The following is a 12,059-nucleotide window of genomic DNA, read 5'->3' as shown; positions in this document are numbered from 1 at the left end:
ATATTAACAAAACCAAAACAATAAATGATATCTATATCACCTTATTTTTAGAAGCAAATAAAAAACCAATTTAAAAAACATTATAAGAAACTCAAAATAGGAATATATTGTTATTGTACATTTATATGCATCTTTGCTAGCCTCAAAATCCAGAGGGCATAACAAAAATTAAGAAAATTAATAGATTTCACTGTTAGAGAAAAGAAGCTTCATATTCTATTACATATTCATCAATTAATAACATACAAAATTGTATATACAAAAAAAAATCAAGGTGTAAGAAGGCTAGCTATATTACATATTCATCAATGAATAACATACAAAATATCTGAAGTCCGGTGCATTGTAATCACAAACAAAGAAGGCATAAAATTGTATATAACATTGAGAAATAATTAAAAAAAACGATCAGAACTATATGAGATTGGGTTTTTGTTTCGAACTCTCCAAATTTAATCAACAAAAATAAACTACAAAAAATAATTTAAGAAGGCTAGCAATCAATCATAGTTAAGTTATTTTTATCAAATCTTTAATATTTTGGAAATTACACACACCATTCATTAATGACTTTAGCATTATCATTGATTCTTAGTATTTAACTTAACTAAAACCAAAGGTCAAAAATAAAATACACCTTCGGTTTTTTCTTCTTCTTCTTCTTCTTCTTCTTCTTTTTCTTCAGTCTGATTGGCTTCCCTTCCATTTCTTGGTCTTCTTAAATCATATCCTGCCACATTCAGAGTCTCACCTAAAGATTAAAAAATCGACAATGAAATATGAACAAAGATGATAACAACGTTTGACTTTTCAGAAGTAGATAAAGAAAGCACCTTATAGTCACTAAATGAGTTTACATGTTGTATTCTCCTTTCTGAATTTGAAGTGGTACCTGCATACATCATCTTACATACATAAACCACAAGATGTTAAATACTACACCAAAATATGTATTTTCAATGGGATGAGGATGATTACTTGCTCTAACAGTCTCTTTGGCATTTTTCACAGCCAATTCCAGAAGTTTGGGATTAATAGAACATAATCCACTAGGTTCCTGTGACTTCCGTTCCAAAAACTTAGCTAATGCAGCAGCTTTACTAGTCTTCATTGGTCCTCCTGGATGTGCCAATCTGCAAGAATTTGTTTTTTCCAATTGTCAACATAATAACTCAATCCAAGTATCAAAAGGAAACTAAAAGAGTCCTACTACTTTGGCTGAATATTTTGTTACTCATATTCATTCCAAAGATACCACTTTTCCTAGCATTTGTATAAAACTAAATTTTTTTTGAAAAGATTAGGTGACATTAATCGGAAACATACCACAACTTCCGACCACTAGGGTTGTCGTCTGCTCGTTGGGCCACCCGATTACCGCCGCAATATGCCTCAAACATCGCTGCTTCACCATCTCCCTTCTCGATCAGACGAGGATCGAACATCCCCCAATCAATTTATGCCTCCCAATCCCTGCTCCGTTTGTGAATCCTTCTCCTCCGATCAACAGCAATTTAGAGATCCTGTTTCCCTTTCCTTTTTTGTTTGGCTTCAAAAATTCCAATCGATTCCCTTTTGGTAGTGGATCAATGATGTAGGGTGGAGGCGTACCTAGGTTTACAAAGAGAGATGAAGAGAGAGAGAGAGAGAGAGAGAGAGAGAGAGAGAGAGAGAAAGAGGAAATGGAAGGAAATAAGTGAGTGATTGAGGAATTATAGGAATTAACTAACAGTGGTAAAGGTCCAATTACTATAATACCATTATCATGATTTGAAGTTACACTTTAATACCAGTAACTTTTAAAATTTTACATAAATAGTTCATTCGATAATAACCTTGGATTTAGTTTTTTAAATGGTTTAGATTCGTTCTCAACCTTTTGGGTGTTCTCATTTGATCTTACTCCTATATATATATATATATATATATATATATATATATATATATATATATATATATATATATATATATATATATATATATATTTATATATATATATATATATATATATATATATATATACATATATATATATATATATATATATATATAGCCTTGTGTTATTGTATTCTAACTAACTATTGTGTGGATGTAGGAATGATTATGGACCAATCATTTTAGTTATTTTAAGAAAGTGATTGATACATATTATTGAATTAAATATAATTGAAAAATGTGACGCCCACAGATCCGGGCAAGTCAATTTAGAGATAATAAACATAAAAAATGAGTTTTTGATGGAAGATTATTTAGAAAGATTAATCTTAACCAAGTTTTAGTATATGTTACAAGGGTCCAGTACATATAAAGAATGCCAAAATCCGAGTTATAACAAAGAAGTTATGACCTGTCAAAGTTTTTCGGCAAAACCGGCACGGCACCGAGAGACGTAAATAGTGAATTTACGATAGATGACTTTTTATCCTTATTAATCTAAACAAAACTCGTAGAATATGTTAAACTGAGAGCGTCCATAAAAAGAACGCCCAAATCTGACTTTGTATGAGGAAGTTATGAATTTTCTAACATTTGGCATAGTATTGCACGACCCGAAACTCGAATTTTAATTCGAGTAGTTTCTGGCCTACGCGACCTAAATGAGAATTGAAGATCTCATTAATAGGAACTCAACAGTAGAAAGACAGACGAAAACGGAGTCTGTATGTAGAGGTTATGAATTTTACACGGACATTTAAAAGTATAATCTCCTCCCACTGTTAAATTTAAGATCGGTCGAGAATTAGCCGATGGAGTCTAAATGAAATTTTTAGATCTTGTTTTTACCTACGCGCAGATATAAAGAATGTCGAGAGTAGAGCTCGTATGTTAAAGATATGGACGAAACTTGGTCCCTACTCTTCGAGCGCGATAAATTCGATACAATTTTGTAAATCTGAGATAGAATGAAAATTAGCTGACAACCTCTAAATGAAAGTTATAGTACTCGTAAATACCAAGGCGTGGATATAAAGAACGTCAAAAATGGAGTTCCTATGAACGAGTTACAAATTATAATAGCATATTTATGTATTAAAATAAAGTATAAATCATATATACGTACACACACACACACACACACACACATATATATATATATATATATATATATATATATATATATATACAAATGTATATATCATTAGAAAGGTATCAACGATGCAGTTATTATAAGACTAGTGTTGAGTACCTTCGATATTAGTTTAGTACAAATATCATTAAATATATTTAAAATAGTATTATGAAAGGGTGTTTAGTCATTTATATAAATATAAGCTCATAATGTAATTTTGGAGGGTAGTTTTTGTAAATTTAATTACTATAATAAGAAGCTCGGGCTCTCATATTTCTTGCATCATTCTCTTGATTCAAGAGTAATTCTGTTCTTATCCCTCGAGCATTTCGGTCCCTCGTGATTCGACTTCTCTTTCTGTAGTTTTAGTATAGTAAAGTGAGCGCTGAAGCGTTGCACGAATCTTTCTTAGAAAGATTCAGCGACAAAGTTATGCCCCTACAGAGTCTGACTCCTAGCTAAAACCCCCTTATAAGTAAGTTATGCTTACCTTATTTTAATATAGCTTATATTTAAAATAAGTATTGTTAATATGAACTTATAATAAACATTTGAGCTACTATTATATAAGTGTCATTATAATATATTTTTAACTACTCGTGGTACGGGGAATCTGGTTTAAAGGACCGCATAGGGTTGTTGGATTTCAGAAGTGCTATATGCCAAAATGGTCCTGCCCTCCGGTGTTTTATGTCTGGCCTCTGTCTGTACATAGTGGTTGGAAAGTATTGTTTAAATGCTTATATAATAATAATATTAGTCACGGTAATATTAGACTAAAATCTAGTGGTAATAATACTAGGTTTTGTCAAAGGAAATTATTTTAAAGTAAACGAATCGATGTCCGAGTACCGAGTCACCACCTTATCAAGTGAGTGCATGGTCCCTTTCATCTTACACATAGATGTGAAGTATTTTATATAAACTACATGCTATGTGTGCATATTATCTGTATAATTTCTATCTATGTTGGATGAACGATTTTATACAAGTTTTATATGATTTAAATTGTATATGTATTTATATCTACATAATATATTGGGTAAAACATGGGTAGATGAAATATGAGTTGGATGATGAGTTGAGAGGTGATATAAACCATGAGGTAAAGGTGAGAGGTGGATGATGTGAGAAGCCTTGTTCCCAAATGTTGGCCCCGTCATCTAGTAGAGTATGGATGACAACCACAGACTATTCTAGACAGTCTAGTGGAACACTAGCAGGCTCGCAGTCTGTAGGTGTTATGAACAATGTGTTCACCCGGTGTACTCTAAACCTTGGCGATCATGCAGACTTGATGTAACGTCCCAAAAATACGTGCCAAAATTTTCATTTTTGAAAACATATAATTAGCAAAACATTAGTAGTAAAACATACACCGATCATAACATTCATAAAAGTGTGTGTGTCTGGAATTCAGTTTATAAAAACATAACAACGTCAGAGGACAATCCCCAGGAAATCTCATAGTGCGGAATACAAGGCGTGTGTGTGTGATGGGCCGCTACCGCGCCAGCTCTTTCCCCTCCGAAGAAGAGGCACCTGAAACCAAAACTGAAAACTGTAAGCACGAAGCTTAGTGAGTTCCCCCACCGTACTACATACCATAAAATCACATAACATACATATACTGTCGGGCATATCTGGGTGCCCGACCTACCCCTTTGGTCCTTGCGACCGGATACTGCTGGGCATATCTGGGTGCCCGACCTACCCTTCGGTCCTTGCGACCGGATACTGTCGGGAATATCTGGGTGCCCGACCTACCCTTCGGTCCTTGCGACCGAATACTGGCGGGCATATCTGGGTGCCCGACCTACCCTTCGGTCCTTGCGACCGAATACTGTCGGGCATATCTGGGTTCCCGACCTACCCTTCGGTCCTTGCGACCGAATACTGGGGACTATTTCACCCCCTACTGCTACCACATAACACATATCACATAGCATCATATCATACTAGCATATAAACATAACACAAGTAGTAGCAACCCTAGATGAATATCACAGATACCATCATCTATCATGCAACTCCTACTGGTGGGCCGGCATTGTGGCCATAGTCCCACCGCTATTGGAAGGCAACTCACCTCGTAGCTGCTGCTCTGTGTGGGAACTGTCTGTCTGCTGCTGCTGCTTCGGAAATCCTCCGGCTGTAATTCGCACCAAACACTTAGTCAAATACTGCTAACCGACCTCAGGGTAAACTGACCATTTACCCTTAACCAAACCATAAGTCAAAGTCAACTACCAGTAGACCCGACTCGCCAAGTTAGCTTGTTAACTCACAGAGTCCCTATCCCTTTGTCTGACCACTAACCCATCTCTATTCTTTGAGTTTGGCATTGACTCGATGAGTTTTCCTTCTAAGCTGATGACCAAACGTTCTTCATTCTACTCGCCGAGTTGTATGAACAACTCGTCGAGTTCATCTTCATCTAAAGAACACTCTATGCTGAGACTCGTCGAGTTGTATGAACAACTCGTCGAGTCCGTTCTTGAGGCAAGGTGATTGCCTTGAACTCGCCGAGTCATGGCATTGACTCGTCGAGTTACTACATGAGTGAGTCTGGTTTCCAACCCAATGAGTCACGCCCTATTACTCACTACTTAAACCCGCAAACACACAAAGGGGGAAAACTCAGGGACTCGCGACTCGACTCGCCGAGTCTGCCGCATGCAATTACTATACACGCGATTATGCTTGAATCTAACCCATGCCATTCATAGATCTGGGTTCCTAGGGCCTGGTTTACACGTAAAGTTTCCAACTTTATGTGTAAATAAACACCCATGAGGGTTTTAGGGTTCAAAATGTACCAAAAGAGTAGATCTAGGGCTTTCATGCACTATGGCTCCATAAAGGCAATAGATCCAAGCTCCTGGAGCTCAATCATGCCTAGATCTAGAGGCTAAACAACTTATTACGAACCCTAAGACACAACAAGCTTGGGAAAAAGGTCCAAGAAGGGCTTTCATGGAGCTACAAGGGATAATGAGCATGAAAACAGAGGGAAATTGAGTTATACCTTAAGGAAATCAGTGAAATAACACCAAGATGTATGGCCTCCTTCTTCTCTTCTTGATCTACTCTCCTTTTCTCTCAAAATCTTCAAGAAAACACACCAAAGCACTTCAATCTCACAAGGAACAAGGGTTGGACGTTATGGGGAGCTCTGAGGGTGAAGGGGGCGAGCTTAGGGGCGGATAAGAGGGTTTAAATAGGGTGAAAACCCTTGAAATTTAGGGTTTCATCAGATAGTGGGGACTCACCCAGTCCAGAATATGGACTCGCCGAGTCGCCAACTTAAACGTGTTCCGGACCCCGTCCCTACTCGGCGAGTCGGACCTACGACTCGCCGAGTCCAAGGCTAAAAATGAAAAATACTAAGATAAATTTTACGTACTAGGAACCAGGTGCTACACTTGATGCCTAAACCCTGGTGACTATGCAGACTTAGTGCCTAAACCTTGGCGATCATGCAAACTTGATGCCTAAACCCTGGTGATTATGCAGACTTAGTGCCTAAACCTTGGCGATCATGCAGACTTGATGCCTAAACCCTGGTGACCATGCAGACTTGATGCCTAATCCCTGGCGACTATGTAGACTTAGTGCCTATTGTGTAAACCGTGGTAACGATGGACTTCGTGTCGATTCCTTTGGATGATCCTTAGGAATAAATGAACAAGGAATAGTAGATTCTTAGGTTAGATCCTTAAGAGTAAAGAAGATAATGGGGATGTGTAATTGGGTTGATTGTTTGATGTTTAAACATAATAATTATATTATTGTGGGTTGAAAACTCTATGTACTCACCAGGTTTCCCAACCTGACCCACTCCGTTTATTTATATCACAGGTGTTGCTAAGAAGTCACATTACGCTGAGAGATTAAGGAGATATAAATCACTATTGATAATTAATGTAAGTTATGTTTATGCTTATGTTTCTGTATTAACGATGACATCCCAAATGTTTTAAAATGAATAAAAATAATTTTCTTCGGAAATGCTTTGATAACGTATTCATCATGTTTTACTGGGAACAAATTCTACAACATTTTTATTAAAAGATGTACTCTGATTTTTATAAAGCATAAACAAAATCGGTCTTTTGTGGCCGTGAAAATGGGGATGTCACAAAAAATATCATATAAATTCATTGTAAGGGTATTTTAGTCAAATAACATATTTTTAAAAAAGCAAAATTGTAGATTTTAGGGAACAATTAATTCTCTAAACTTTTAAAGTTTTGATTTTCGTGATAATAATTATATTAATTTAGACATTCTAAAAGAATGTATTCATATTATCTTGAAAAACTATTCTATTATGATAGAATACTATAACCATATACTATCAAAATTAATATTTTTTAATGAATACAAATTTCATATGAAACCGATTTTTATGTTTTAGAATCGGTAACAAAATTCATTATTAAAAGACACAACTATGAAAATAAATTACATTCATTCTGAAAGAATACGACTCATGATGGTTAACAACTACATTGATTCTTAAAGGAATAAAATTGAGAATGGTTAAAAAGCAAATAAAAACATTGAAATCAAAGTAAAATAATAATACATTCTAAGAGAATATTGTTGCTAATCCATTCTAATGGAAAAAAATTCATTCTGAATGAATAACAAATCTATTCTGTAAGAATAAAAAGTTATTATCATGCTGGTGGTTTCACATCACTATGTAATTGAATCCTTCCCTGATAAATGAATCCCAACAAGAACTAAGAAAGTCTTGAAATCTGGCAACTGTAATTGAATCTGAACAACAGAATTCTGATTCACTATGTCTTTATCCCCTTGACAACGGGAATGGAATCCTATACACTACAAACCCTCATCTGTTGAACATTATGTGAATCCTAAAAACAATCTTTGTGAAGACTTTTGGTGGGTTCTTCATCGGGCAAAAAAGTAGCATTGCGAATTGTCCAACAAAGTCCCATCTATATGAATTGGAAACAAGTATGCTTCATGTGTCCAAGGTTGTTCCAATGTGGTCTGCCCAATAGAATAAAATTGTGTTAACAAAAAAAAATTATTTGCTCAATCACACTCATCAGATTTTGATTATGTGAAATGAAAAGGGACGATTTTATATTATCATAGATCTGATTGTGGATATAAATAAGCTACCTTTACTGGAATAATGTCAGCAGATTCGGGAGGCTAAACAGGGTGGATACACAGATCTCTTCCTTCACCAACTCCACCTGATCATTATTATGAATCAAAACTTTCTTCATCGCATAAGTGCCATCCTCTGGAGATCAAATTAATTCATAACTAAAACAAATCAACATATGCAATGCAGCTACTTTGAAACCCTAGAAATGGAATCTCAAAATCGGGGATTTCTATTTATCGGAGATGTGAGAGGGGTCTTTGAACTTCTTAGAGTCTCCATTGTCGGAAGCGTCAGTGAAGGCCTCCCTAATAAGGAAGACATATGCAAACCCATCCTCGCCGAGCTGGCAGACGATCTTGAAGCGGTTGTCGTTGAACCAAACATCAACGCCTCTGTTAACGGCGTCGTATAGGGCATTTAATCTTGATCCTTTGTCAAAGAACACACTATAGACGCAGAGAGAGAGAGAGAGAGAGAGAGAGAGAGAGAGAGAGTAGGAAGAAGAACCAGATACGTGTTTGTGTTTGTGTAGTCAATTAGGGTTTCAATCTTGCCTAAATTAAAGGGATTAATTAATTAATCATTTAATTACCAAAACAAATTAATATGTAAGATTACAAATTTACACTTATTTAGGTTTTTGAAATGATAGACCCACAATTATTCTTACATTCATACAATATATATATATATATATATATATATATATATATATATATATATATATATATATATATATATATATATATATATAGCATTGGTCTACAATATTAGGTTTGAGCTGTGTATTTTGATCGGAAATAACCTATTCCGGACCGAGTGATCGGTTTGCAAAATAAAATGTTACTACTAAATAACATTAAAAAGTGGTTAGTTTATTATTTTTATTAATGATGTATATAAAAATTAATCTCTAATCGACCACACCTAAAGATTAATCGGCGACATATTATTTTATATTATCGATTTTAATAGATTTTTTTAAGATGATAATAAATTATAATTTTGTTTCGTCAAATAATCAAAATAATGCGACATAAGTTAATTAAATTATAATTTTAAAACTTCTTGATATGTCACTTCCAAAAAAGACACATCCCTTTACATACTTGAAGTTTATTACTATTATTTATTATTTTATTAAAATCCCATTATTCCCTCCCCCCCTGCTTATATATTCGCAGTGATAACAACAGCAAGCAGCTTCTTCTTTAAACAGAGTCTCATGGGTCGCCATTCTTGCTGTGTCAAGCAAAAGCTTAGAAAAGGATTATGGTCCCCTGAAGAAGACGACAAGCTTCTGAAATACATTACAAGATTTGGTGTTGGTTGCTGGAGTTCAGTTCCTAAACATGCTGGTTTTTATCTCTTTCTCTTCTCTTCTGTTTCAGGGGTCGTTTTCTGATGCGAATTGCAGGGAAAAAGGCCCGTTTTGGTTATTTATACCTGTCTTCTCCAAATAAAACCCAAACTCTTTTTTTTTATTTCGAATTGCGATAAAATATGTCGGGTTTTTATCCTTAATCAGAGTCTTTTCTCAATCCCAATACAAAAGACCAGTTCGTCGATTCTTGATCTTCCCTTGTTGTTAAGGAAAAGTGTTCTCTTCCCTCTTTGTTACAGAAAGAATCGAGTGTTTTCATTGCAAATTGTAGAAATGGACATGGTTTTCATTGTTTTTTCTGTGTATATTTGTATGTGTTGATATAAAGTTGGAAACTTTTTGACTTTTTTCCCGAATCTTGAACGAAAAACAGGATTGCAAAGATGTGGGAAGAGTTGTAGGCTTCGATGGATAAACTACTTGAGGCCCGATCTTAAAAGAGGAATGTTTTCTCAACAAGAAGAAGAGCTTATACTCAATCTTCATCAAGTTCTTGGCAATCGGTAATAAAATTCGACTTCAAAAACATCCGATTCTTCCATTTCACAAAATGAGTGTCGAGTGTCCATTTTTTTATTGAAAATTGTGTTAAAATGGGTTCCAGGTGGGCTCAAATTGCTGCGCAATTGCCAGGAAGAACAGATAACGAGATCAAGAACTTCTGGAATTCGTGTCTAAAGAAGAAACTGATAAAACAAGGGATTGATCCAAACACCCACAAGCCAATCACCGACAACGATGATGTTAAAGACAAAAAGATTGAATTTTTCGATAAAAAGTCGGATTTTTTTCCAAATTCATCGTCATCAATGCCAATGACAGCTGAATTAGAGCAGGGTTTCCACATCAACAATGGTGGATTAATGTCATCAATAGGAACAAGCTCAATACGCGACACTTTCTTAACCAAATCAGTTTGTGATCCTTTGTTCTTGGTGGAATTCCAATCGGGAATCGATCCAATAAGCTACAACTCAAATCTTTTAGCTCAATACCAAACAACCTACGAAACGTCATTACCAAATTTAGCAAATTTTGATCACCGGAGCACCGCCACCGACTTTTCCGATCATTCAGGATCAAGCACCACCGGAAATAGTTCAAACATGAACACAACAACAAGAAGCCTATCTGCAGGGTTTGAACAGATGACATTTGAAGGGGAAATGTTTCAATTGAATGGGGTTAATGTCAAATCTGAAGAAGGATGTGTAGGTCAATGGCAACATCATATGCATATGCATGATGTACAAGTCAACAATGCATCAGATTTCAATATCTACCAAATGGGGTCATACCCTGATGTCTTTCATCAGATATGAATATGATTGATCTATGTAAATTTCAATACACCATTTTTTTTTTTTTTATATACCCGAGTAACGCACGGGTACATAATTGGTTTTATAATATGCGGGTTTGCTCGAAGGTATAATAATTTTGTTTTTTGTTTTCGTATTTTTTTTTTTTTTTTTTTTTTTTGGTTTTCCTTATAGAGATATAACCAAGGCTTTGTAAAGTTTTCTTTGCTTTTTGTTGGATTGTTCGAAAGGGTGGGTTCAAGTACAACATTTTCATGTGGTCTTGGCCGAATAAGACGTATATTGAAGTGTCAATTCTCCATGTCGTACGCATTTTATTTTATTTGTTTTCAATTATGTATTTAAAGTTGTTGGGTTTTAGTGTCCTCGATGAATATAACTTATGAAACAATATGATACAACTATATAGAGATTCGGTTCATGGCCATCTAATTAGTGTATTTGCTTGTCAAAGTCTTGATTTGATATGGATGTTGTTTTAAGGTTCTTAACTTCATTGGTAAAACGCTTTTTACTCCTATATTTTATAGGGTACGGATAAAAAAAAAATAAAAGATTAAGAAATGTAGGTGGGCCCACACTTTGAGCAATTTGGGCATATACATTTTTAGAGAGAAGGGATGTCCGAGTTTCCTGATGTGGAGAAAGAGTTATTAAAATATACTAATTGACAATAAGTCAAAGAAGTCGTATAACTCAAATAATTGAACTCAGATTCGCCATTTTTAGAGTTTCTTGAACATCAAAAAAGAAAACAACAGTAAAAGCATTTCTTGAACCTTGAAAATTCTTGACTATGACATGAACAACATATCTTTGGGGTTACATGGAGTTGTTGAAGACGATAGAGTCTAACATGACTAAATCTAAACCCTTCAACATTTTTTCTCCTTAAGAAGGCGTCAAGAGGAAGAGGTATTAAAATTTGTACTATTATATTAGCTCAAAGCTAAAGTGTCTATTAGTTCAAGTTCATTTGTAACTTCATAGCATTTTTACTTCTAACTCCTGAGTATTTGAAACATGATGTGGTATTAAAATTTGTACTATTATACAAGGACTAAAGTGAAGAAGAAAATTAAGATGTAGAGAGCTTGATGATCTAGACAATGAGCAAACTGATGTTGT

The 12,059-nt window shown here is 35.0% G+C and overlaps 2 protein-coding genes across 2 annotated transcripts; one reads left to right on the top strand and one right to left on the bottom strand.

The window, feature by feature from the left end:
- Positions 1 to 739: 739 nt before the first annotated feature.
- LOC145045139 (uncharacterized) lies at positions 740 to 1,445 on the bottom strand. The gene is made up of 4 exons (XM_078993479.1): positions 1,333 to 1,445; positions 979 to 1,133; positions 834 to 892; positions 740 to 751 (listed from the first exon to the last, which is right to left on the bottom strand). Exons 1-4 carry the CDS (start codon positions 1,443 to 1,445, stop codon positions 740 to 742), a joined length of 339 nt encoding a protein of 112 aa, XP_078849605.1.
- Positions 1,446 to 9,419: 7,974 nt separating this feature from the next.
- Positions 9,420 to 11,232, top strand: LOC145048983 (uncharacterized). The gene is made up of 3 exons (XM_078997653.1): positions 9,420 to 9,583; positions 9,983 to 10,112; positions 10,214 to 11,232. Exons 1-3 carry the CDS (start codon positions 9,451 to 9,453, stop codon positions 10,929 to 10,931), a joined length of 981 nt encoding a protein of 326 aa, XP_078853779.1. The 5' UTR covers positions 9,420 to 9,450; the 3' UTR covers positions 10,932 to 11,232.
- The last annotated feature ends 827 nt before the right edge of the window (positions 11,233 to 12,059 follow it).

This window comes from Lactuca saligna, chromosome 5 (assembly GCF_052625555.1).
Source record: "Lactuca saligna cultivar CGN05327 chromosome 5, ASM5262555v1, whole genome shotgun sequence".
Taxonomy (NCBI): domain Eukaryota; kingdom Viridiplantae; phylum Streptophyta; class Magnoliopsida; order Asterales; family Asteraceae; genus Lactuca; species Lactuca saligna.
This window is presented reverse-complemented; position numbering and strand designations above follow the sequence as displayed.

What these genes read in the sequence shown, in the direction of transcription:
- LOC145048983 (XM_078997653.1), top strand. Translation starts at nt 9,451, where the DNA reads ATGGGTCGCCATTCTTGCTGTGTCAAGCAAAAGCTTAGAAAAGGATTA. An exon ending in TTCAGTTCCTAAACATGCTG is followed by an intron (nt 9,584 to 9,982) that starts GTTTTTATCTCT and finishes AACGAAAAACAG; the next exon opens with GATTGCAAAGATGTGGGAAG. An exon ending in CATCAAGTTCTTGGCAATCG is followed by an intron (nt 10,113 to 10,213) that starts GTAATAAAATTC and finishes AATGGGTTCCAG; the next exon opens with GTGGGCTCAAATTGCTGCGC.
- LOC145045139 (XM_078993479.1), bottom strand. Translation starts at nt 1,445, where the DNA reads ATGTTCGATCCTCGTCTGATCGAGAAGGGAGATGGTGAAGCAGCGATG. An exon ending in GACAACCCTAGTGGTCGGAA is followed by an intron (nt 1,134 to 1,332) that starts GTTGTGGTATGT and finishes AAATTCTTGCAG; the next exon opens with ATTGGCACATCCAGGAGGAC. An exon ending in CAAAGAGACTGTTAGAGCAA is followed by an intron (nt 893 to 978) that starts GTAATCATCCTC and finishes TGATGTATGCAG; the next exon opens with GTACCACTTCAAATTCAGAA.